Source organism: Bison bison, unplaced genomic scaffold (assembly GCF_000754665.1).
Source record: "Bison bison bison isolate TAMUID 2011002044 unplaced genomic scaffold, Bison_UMD1.0 scf7180017864158, whole genome shotgun sequence".
Lineage (NCBI taxonomy): Eukaryota > Metazoa > Chordata > Mammalia > Artiodactyla > Bovidae > Bison > Bison bison.
In genome coordinates, this window is record NW_011494730.1 from 4137106 (window position 1) to 4146643 (window position 9538).

Sequence of the window (9538 nt, forward strand, 5' to 3'; positions counted from 1 at the left end):
TGCCTATGGTGGCCCAGTCATGCAGAGTCATCGGGAAGGTTGATGACTGAGTCCCTGCAGAGCAGATGCTCCCAGGGCCCTGCCCTGCATTCCCAGTTCAGCCCAGGGACCACATCAGATGGGTGGTTGCTGCAGACTTAAGTCTCACTTCCCCACATGTCCCCCTCTGACTTCCTGGCCCATGGAGTAGGGAACCCACGATCCCATGCTAAGCTGGCCACTTTTTCGTTTCATTAGGCGAAACCAAAACTATATGAATATTCTCCGGTTTCTGGCCCTGGGAGACAAGAAGCTGAGTTCCTTTAACATCACTCACCGCTTCACCCACCTCTTCTGGCTCGGGGATCTCAACTACCGCGTGGAGCTGCCTACCTGGGTGAGGGGCTCTCTGCCCAGGGCCGGGGATTGCACAGGACAGAGGCTCCTTTGAGCTGACTCAGGGTGGAGGTCGTGGAGACCCACAGACCGAGCTGGTCCAGAGGGGCCACTCCTCTGGGACTCGATACTGTTGCAACTATGGAGCCACTGCCTTTCTTTACCATTCGCCTCTGCTCAACCTGGGCTTCCCTGGTAGCTCAGCTGGTAAAGAAACTGCCTGCAATGCAGGAGACCCCAGTTCAATTCCTGGGCCGGGAAGATCTGTTGAAGAAGGGATAGGCTACCCACTCCAGTATTCTTGGGCTTCCTTGGTGGCTCAGCTAGTAATGAATCTGCCTGCAATGTGGGAGACCTGGGCTTGATCCCTGGGTTGGGAAAATCCCCTGGAGAAGGGAACGGCTACCCACACCAGTATGCTGGCCTGGAGAATTCCGTGGACTGTATAGTCCATGGGGTCACAAAGAGTCGGACACAGTCCGACTTTTCACTTTCACTTTCTGCTCACACCTACTTCCCACACACCTGTTCTGGCCACCCCTCCCTACCACCTCTCTGCCCCTCCGGTGCCCTAGCTGACCAGCAGCAGCCTCTCAACTCACCAGTCCCAGATCCCGAGGAAAGGCTGAAGTCTGTGGGGACCAGCTCAATTTTCTCCCCAAATCATGGGTCACCAGGTAGCCTAAGGAAGACACTCCTGAATTTGGACACCCATCCAATGAGCAGCAGTCAGAGGGGGCCCCCGGCACAGATGGCCTTGCTCCCTTGGGGAAGGTAAAGGATTCCGTGGGAAGGGGGTGAACTGGCATGGCCCCTGGACGTGATAAGAACGAAATGCGGTCACATTTGTGCTCCTGAAAGGGGGCAGGGGCCAGGCCTGGGAGCAGAACCACGCCTGTCTGCTCCCTGTGTAACAGGAGTCCTTTGCACTGGTGTCTGTGCCGGGGGAGGGGACGGTGGAGACACCTGATTTTACAGTTTTGAGCACAAGCAGCCTGAGAAGATGGCCTTGGGTCGCCGCAGATCTCTGACAGTGGGATTGGACCTGGGCCTTGGGGCTCTGCTCCCAGATGCTTTCCCAGGCATCCCACATCCCGCACTCCTGGGCCTCCCGCTACCACAGCGGCTCTTGGCCCATCTGCGCCCTCCTCACCCTCCCCAACCCCTCCCTCCCTCACAAGATGCTTCTCGAGAATTCCTCCTCTCCCTCCTGACTGAGCAGGCAGAGGGGATGGGGTAGACAGGGGCCCCACAGATCCTGACCCTTCCCAATTAGGGGCCATCCCAGCCATTCACTCCCTAGAGGGTCTGCCCAGTGCATCTGCCAGAGTGGATGTAACATAAGTCCTGGGAGAGAGGACAGCTGGATCCCGAGGCTGGCACAGCCCACCAACGTCATGGTGACTCGGAGTCTGAGCCCAGATCACAGAGGCCTGGTGCCCACAGATTCAGGGGCTAGGGTCTCAGATCCTTTCATAGCCTTATGAACAAGCTGTCTCACAGAGACCATGAGAGAGCAAGGGAGACATACCTACCAAGGAAGTCTTATAAAAAGGATGCCAGAAGTCCATGTGCAAAAATAGTGTCCCTCTGCAAATTTAGGACAGCCAGAAGCTTCTGTTATTGAGTTGATACTTCACTACACTTGCAGGGTTCTCCTTATTAAATGATTGAGTGTAAATAAGCACCAACTTGACATCTCTAGAACCAGGGTCTGGGGCAGCTTCGGGGGCTCGGAGTCCTGGTATGGCAGGGAGGCAGGATGTGGATGATGTGGCCCTTGTCATGTGGTGAAGGGGTCGTCTCACCAGTGGCCCGGCCATGTCTTTGCTCCAGGAGGCAGAAACCATCATTCAGAAGATCAGGCAGCAGCAGTATGCAGACCTCCTGTCCCACGACCAGCTGCTCATGGAGAGGAAGGAGCAGAAGGTTTTCCTGCACTTTGGTGAGAACCACCATCCTTTTCTCATGGGCCCCCTCCCTCCATGGTTCTGTCTCCCGTTTTCCCAAACATCCTCACCAGGCGGGGAAGAGTGATGCCTGGAAAAGAGAGAAACTTGCCCAGATGTGAAACACGGGAAGTCAAAACTGAAACCACCATTTTGTTTGATTTCAGAGGAAGAAGAAATCACATTTGCACCCACCTATCGCTTTGAAAGAATGACTCGGGACAAATACGCCTACACTAAGCAGAAAGCCACGGGGGTGAGTCCTTTCCTGTCCTCCACCTCCATCCGCCTTGCACATCTCACCCCTCCTTTGTCCACTCCATAAAGGCGAACAGGAGGTGAAGAGAACCCTCATCCACCAGGTGACAAAAAAGAAATAGCACTAGAAATCCTATGTTGATCGTGTCACAGAGACAAACCCTCCCCTAAGGAGAGGCTGGGCAAGCAGACATGGGCACTGCAGGGAGCTGGCTCACGATGCTGCTGTTCACGCGTGTGTGTGTACGTGTGCACGCGCGCGTGTGTGTGTGTGTGTGTGTGTGTGTGTGCACCACGTCTTCTTTATCCGTCCATCTGTTGATCGGCGTTTAGGTTGTCCTCACGTCTTGGCTGCTGTAAGTTGTGCTGCAATGAACATTGAAAGGCATATAACTTTTTGAATTAGAGTTTTCTCCAGATATATGCCCAGGAGTGGGACTGCAGGATAATATGGCAGCTCTATTTTTAGTTTTTTAAGGAAACTCCCTACTGTTCTCCATAGTGGTTGCACCGATTTACATTCCCACCAAGAGTGTAGGAGGATTCCTTTTTCTCCACAGTCTCTCCAGCATTTATTTGTAGATTTTAAAAAATAAAGATGCCCATTCTGACCAGTGTGAGGTGATACCTCGTTGTAGTTTTGATTTGTGTTTCTCTAATAATTAGTGATATTGAGTATCTTTTCATGTATCTGTTGGGCATCTATATGTCTTCTTTGGTATCTATTTAGGTCTTCTGCTCATTTTTTGATTGGGTTATTTGGGTTTTTTTATATTGAGCTGTTTGCATATTTTATGTCTCTTTAAGTCCTATTAATATATTTGCTAATCTGCCAAGTGAATCATCATTATACTAGCTTCTTTGCTTCAGGACTTATCAGTGCCTTTACAGGTTTATGAGCACTTGGTTCTCTATGGGAAAATTCAGGTGCCAAACTCAACTGGTCATGAAATATCAGTTAGTATCTTACGAGACCACTTGTGTTCCATGGCACAGTGAGGAAACTGTTATAAAGCATTCATTCATTCTTGTTCAACAGGTATTTACTGATGACCTGTGATGGGTTAGGCACTGTCCTAGGTGGTGGGAGATCAAAGATGAGTTAGATGTCTGCCCTCAAAGAGTTGACAGTAGGAAAGATAAGACAAAGACACAACTCATCAGAAAGTGAAAGTGTTAGTCACTCAGTCATGTCAGACTCCTTATGATCCCTTGGACTGTAGCCCACCACACTCCCCTGTCCATGGGATTTTCCAATCAATAATACTGGAGTGGGTAGCCATTCCCTTTTCCAGGGTATCTTCCTTCCTGCACTGCAGGCAGGTTCTTTACCATCTGAGCCACCAGAGAAGCCCTAACGAGAGGCAGAATATAATGTGATGCCCAATTCTGTAACGAGTACACACAGAGGGAAATAACCACCAGGGCAGGGAAGAATCCTGGAGGCTTCTTGAAGAGGGGCTTTGTGGTGCCTGAAGGGCACTTGGATTTCAACAGGCAGGACAAGGGCTGAGGGAGGCTGATCCACTTCAGGCTGAAAGGATTGCCAGAGCAGATGCCGAGGCAGGGAATTCTGGCACCCATCACCTTCTGGGAGCCAATCCAGGGGGACCAGTCCTGTGCTGGGTCCTGGGGCCTGCAGTGGGGAGCTTCCCTGGCTGCTAGAGGCCTGGGGAAATGGAGAGAATTCTGGGCAACACCTGGGCTCAGGGACAGGTAGAAGACTGGATGGCAGTGGAAGAGAAAGGCCAAGAGTTGGGGAGATGCCTGAACAATGCAGGAGTTAGAGAAGGGGAAAAACGCAGAGAGGAGGAAAGCAGATCCAGGACTGCTTCCATGAGGAGGCTGAGACTCGGGGCAGGCAGGACACCTCATGAGGTGCTCACTGGCTGCTGTGTGGCTGGACTCATCTGGCTTAAAGGCACCATCGGGGCAGGCCCACGGCAGGTACATTTGGAGGTGGTGAGGGGATGGTCTAGTTGGACTTGAGTTATGAGGAGAAAGAGACGGGGGCTTGAGATGGCAGAGAGGAAGGTCCTTGATGCCAGGCAAAGCAATCTCACCTGTTAGATGAGCACCTGCTTCAGGAAGCCACTACAAGATCCCCTGAAGGGCTGGTAGCATCACGGTGATACACAGAGAAGACTGGTCTGCATCAGTGTAAAGGATGAGGGTGACTCAGGGGACCAACGAGGAGGCTCCCGCCGAGAAATAACTGGGCCTGGAGTGGGAGCAGAAGCGGTGAAAATGAAAGAAGAAAAGCAGGATATATCGATCCATCTGACTGACGTTCATACAAACTGTGAGATCAGAAGGCAGAGCTGGCGCCGAGGGGGGAAATAGAGCTTGTTTTCAGACTCACTGTGTAATGTGAGTGGAAAATCCCAAAGATCCAGAGGGCAGTTAAGAATACTAGACTGATGCTAAAGCAAGATGCCAGGGCTGGGTTGTAGATCTGGGAGCTGTCTGCACAGAGAAGATGGTCAGATCCATGGGAATAGGTGAGGTCGCCAAAGAGTGCGTGGATGATGACCGTAGAAGAGCTATGGACAGATTTGGGGTCATCTCCATTCAGAGAGGGGAGGGAGAAGCAGAGATGACAAAGGAGACAGAAAGAGAGTGGATGTAGGTGGTTAGAGGACCAAGCAGACAGCTCGAAGCATCACAGAAGCCAGGCCGAGAGACTTGCCAGGGTCGGTGGTCCGCAGAGTGGATTGTGTGAGCCAAGGAGGGTAGGTACATTCACAGGAGCCCTAAGCAGGCAGCCGGACTTGGGTTCAGGCGTTTGCTGCTGCTGCTAAGTCGCTTCAGTCGTGTCTGACTCTGTGCAACCCCATAGACGGCAGCCGACCAGGCTCCCCCGTCCTTGGGATTCTCCAGGCAAGAACACTGGAGTGGGTTGCCATTTCCTTCTCCAATGCATGAAAGTGAAAAGTGAAGGTGAAGTCGCTCAGTCGTGTGCGACTCTTAGCGACCCTATGGACTGCAGCCCACCAGGGTCCTCCATCCATGGGATTTTCAGGGGTTTGGGTGGACACTAAAAGAACAGTTGCCATAGAGGTTGTTTTGTTTTTTGGCTGCGCTGGGACTTCGTTGCTGCTGGTGGACATTCTCTAACTGGGGCACATGGGGGTTCCTCTCTACTTGTGGTGTTCGGGCTTCTCGATGTGGTGGCTTCTCTTGCTGTGAATCACGAGCTCTAGAGAATAGGCTCCGGAGTTGCGGCACCCTGCCTTAGTTGCTGTGAGGTATGTGGAATCTTCTCACACCAGGGATAGAACTCCTGTCCCCTGCATTAGCAGGAGGATTCTTAACCATGGGACCCCCAGGGAAGTCCCTTGACTTAGAGTCTTGGGGGTGAGATCCAGACTACAAGGGGATCAGAGTGGCTCTTCACCCAGAATGTGCAGGTGAATCACTGGTGAGTCTTTTTAGAAATACAGATGTCTCCACCTCCTCGCCAGAGGTTCTGATGCAACAGATCAGGGGTGGGACCCCGCTCTCTGGGTCTTTGTAAAGCTCCACCGCTAATCCTGCAGAGCAGCCAGTGCTGAGAACTGCCGTGTTAAGGAACAGTTTGGCAGCATCTCTGAAATCTGAACGTGCACCTACCCTACTCAGCAGTTCTGCTTTGGTGTACACCCGAGAGAAAGTAGTGCTTTTGTTCACCCAAAGACAGATACAAGGACGTTTACAGCACCTTTGCTTATAATGTCCAAAAACTGGGTGCAATTCTACTTCCAGTGAGAGTAGAGTAGATGAATGTGATTTATACATACAATGGGACACAACTGCAGCAATAAAATGAAAACAAATTTATACAAGAAATAGGATGAAGAAGGTTGAAAGAAGCCAAACACAAAACAATATGTACTGAATGAGTCCGCTGATAGGTTCAAGAGTGGGCAGAATTAACCAATGGAGAAACCTTGGCCACTAGTCATGTTTACCTCCCAGAGGCGGTAGTATTGATAAGGAAGGGACACAAATGGATCTTTTGGGATGATAGACATTTTCTACAGCTTGATCTGGGTAGTGGTTAAGTGGACATATACAAATGTAAACAAAATCCTCAAGTTGTACAGCGTAGATTACCGCACTTTACTATTAAAAAAAAAAAAAGGCAAAAAACTAAAGTCGCTCAGTCGTGTCCGACTCTTTGAGACCCCATGGACTGTAGCCTACCAGGGTCTTCCGTCCATGGGATTTTCCAGGCAAGAAAACTGAAGTGGGTTGCCATTTCCTCCTCTAGGGGAATCTTCCTGACTCAGGGACTTACTCAGGGATCAAACAAGTCCCTTGCGTCTACTGCGTTCGCAAGGAGATTCTTTATGGACTGAGCCACCTGGGAAGATCAGGTTGTATATACCTCAAGTTAGGAAAGAGTAATGGGGAATCCAGAAATAGAGGCAGTGAAAAGAGAACATTCTTGAAAGAAAAATGGCAAAAAAGAAAAAAGTAATTGAAGGAGGTGTCAGGGATAGGCTCTTTTAGGATGAGAAATATTATGTTTGCAGGCATGGCGCTAGTAGTAAAGAACCAGCCTGCCAATGCAGGAGATGTAAGAAATGTGGGTTTGATCCCTCAGTCAAGAAAATCCCCTGGAGAAGGAAATGACAGCCCACTCCAGTATTCTTGCCTGGAGAATCCCATGGACAGAGAAGCCTGGCGGGCTATGGTACACAGGGTTGCAAAAAGTCGGACACAACTGAGTGACTTAGCACGCAGAGGAGAAGGAGCTAGAACTTGAAAGGGGATATTCATTAAGGAGGGTTGTTACTGCCAGTTTGCATTATCAGTCACAACCAAGAGACATCCTGCTCATGGTGTATCTTGGAGAGTGCTTGTCATAGTACATATTGTTTGAATGATTATGTAGGTGGATGGCTCGATGGATGGATGGATGGGTAAGTAGTTGAGGGACGGATGTGTAAGTGGATGGGTAGGTAAGCAGATGGATGGACGTGTGAATGAGTGCCTGGATAGATGGTGAATGAATGAGTGCAGGGGGACAGATAGCTAGAGTGTGTTATTAAAGTAAATTGTTGGAGAAAATAAGCAGAGATTAGATTGAAAATCAGAAAGAGGGGTTCATTTGAGTCCAAAAAAAGTAAGAGAATATAAAGCAACAAGACAGCCTGAAATAGTGAGGAGGATAGGTAAGGGAGCACGGCCAGGCGAACCTCATTAAAGAAGGGGTGTAGGTGTCTGAAACTGTGGGTCGTGACCGTGGAGCCAGGACTTAAGGTAGGTGGAAAGAGTTGAAAACCGCTTCTGGGGAAATTCTATAAAGAACCAGCAGCAGACGAACCCAAGGATTACAGATGCCATGAGTTAATCTCGTCTTTTATGATTTCTTTTAAAAGTAGCATGCATATTTTTTATAATAGTAACTTGGACAAGGAGCTTTAGGGGACATTACTATTTAATGAAATATTCAAATATTAATAGTCCATGGGTCACATTCTGGATTATAGCAGAGTCAACAAGATTCCTATTATTCAAAAAGTTTCTAAATCACTTAATGGAAGCCAACTTGCAAGTAAATATAAATGTAATCAAATATTTGAGGTGCTGTGATAGCAGCAGGTGTGGAATAACGTTGGGGGCATAAAATAGAGACGGAAAATGGTTATGTCACTCATGATTCTAGAGGTGTTGCTATCTGCTCTTTCTTCTGAACCTTTGCTTTTGGCCTGGTAATGCTCACTAAAAATAGGAATAGCAGACGTTCATGATTCATTCTTAATCTCAGAGTAAAAGCCTTAAATATTGTAAGGGGTAGTTTAGGTTTTGCTTTGTTTTGCAAATACTATATCAGATTGAAGCAATTCCCTTCTATTCTTTAATATATATACTTAATCTTTAATGGATATGAAATTTTGTCAGATTCTTTTTCTTTATGGATGCAATATGATTTTCTTCCTTTACTCTGTTAATGTAGTGAATTACAGTAAATGATTTTTCATATTAAAATATCTTTGCAATTCTGGAATAAATCCAATTTGGTAATGGTATATTATCTTTTAAAATATATTGCTAGATTTGATTTGCTAATACTGTAAGTATTTTGTATTTATGTTCATGAAAGAGATTGGCCTGAATTTTTATATCTTATAGTATAATGGTCTTGTCAATTTTTTACCTCCAGGCTCTGCTAGCATTAAATCTATCATCTATCTATATCTGTATGTAGCTAGCTAGCTAACTAGCTATCTATTACATAGCATTTCACACAGCCTTGACTTTGACTTGCAGATGAAGTACAATTTGCCCTCCTGGTGTGACCGAGTCCTCTGGAAGTCTTACCCCCTGGTACACGTGGTATGTCAGTCCTACGGTGAGTAGCAAGTTAAGAGGTCACACTTTCCTAAGTTAAAGGGCTGCAGTCCATCCATCTGCCTAAACTTGGCATTCAAAGCAAGTGGAGGTCTTTAGAAAGAAGGAGGGAGACTGGTCTGGAATTGGCATAGATGAGCTGGGAAGACACAGCTGCCTCCCCCGTCCCGCCCAGGGTCTGGGCCACGTCGGGAACGGGAGGAAAGCCAGGCCTCACCTAGGAGCTGCACGGTCTTCCAGGAAGGGCCAGATTTGCACGTGAAGGTGAAGAGGTCGGGCGTTTTGCTGATGATATTTCATGGCATGCTGAAGAGGGTTTAGTGAGTAGTAAGTGGGCAGGGAATTGGGAAAAGAAAGGGGGTGAATGTCCCGACTCAGGAAGTGGGGGTAAACTTTGAGCTTGGGTCTCCCGATGGTAACGTCAATAGTATGTATCAGTTATCTCTGGCTGCATAACATCTATCTGAAAATCCACTCCCAGCCTGCAGGCTGGTTCAGGCTGCTGCTGCCTGGGGCCGGGGATTCCTGGCAGCCCGTCCCAGCTGTGGAAGTGCTTGCCCGGCCTCTGCTTGCTTCACATTCACTAATGTCCTCTTGGCCCAAGGAAGTCAAATGGC

The 9538-nt window shown here is 48.6% G+C and overlaps 1 protein-coding gene across 1 annotated transcript in view; it reads left to right on the forward strand.

Annotated features, from left to right (window-relative positions):
• The window catches only part of INPP5D (inositol polyphosphate-5-phosphatase, 145kDa), a 141387-nt gene that overhangs the window by 106419 nt on the left and 25430 nt on the right, over positions 1-9538 (forward strand). The window contains 4 exon segments of the mRNA XM_010841232.1: positions 238-376; positions 2212-2320; positions 2492-2580; positions 8841-8922. Coding sequence (XP_010839534.1) covers positions 238-376; positions 2212-2320; positions 2492-2580; positions 8841-8922 — 419 coding nt within the window.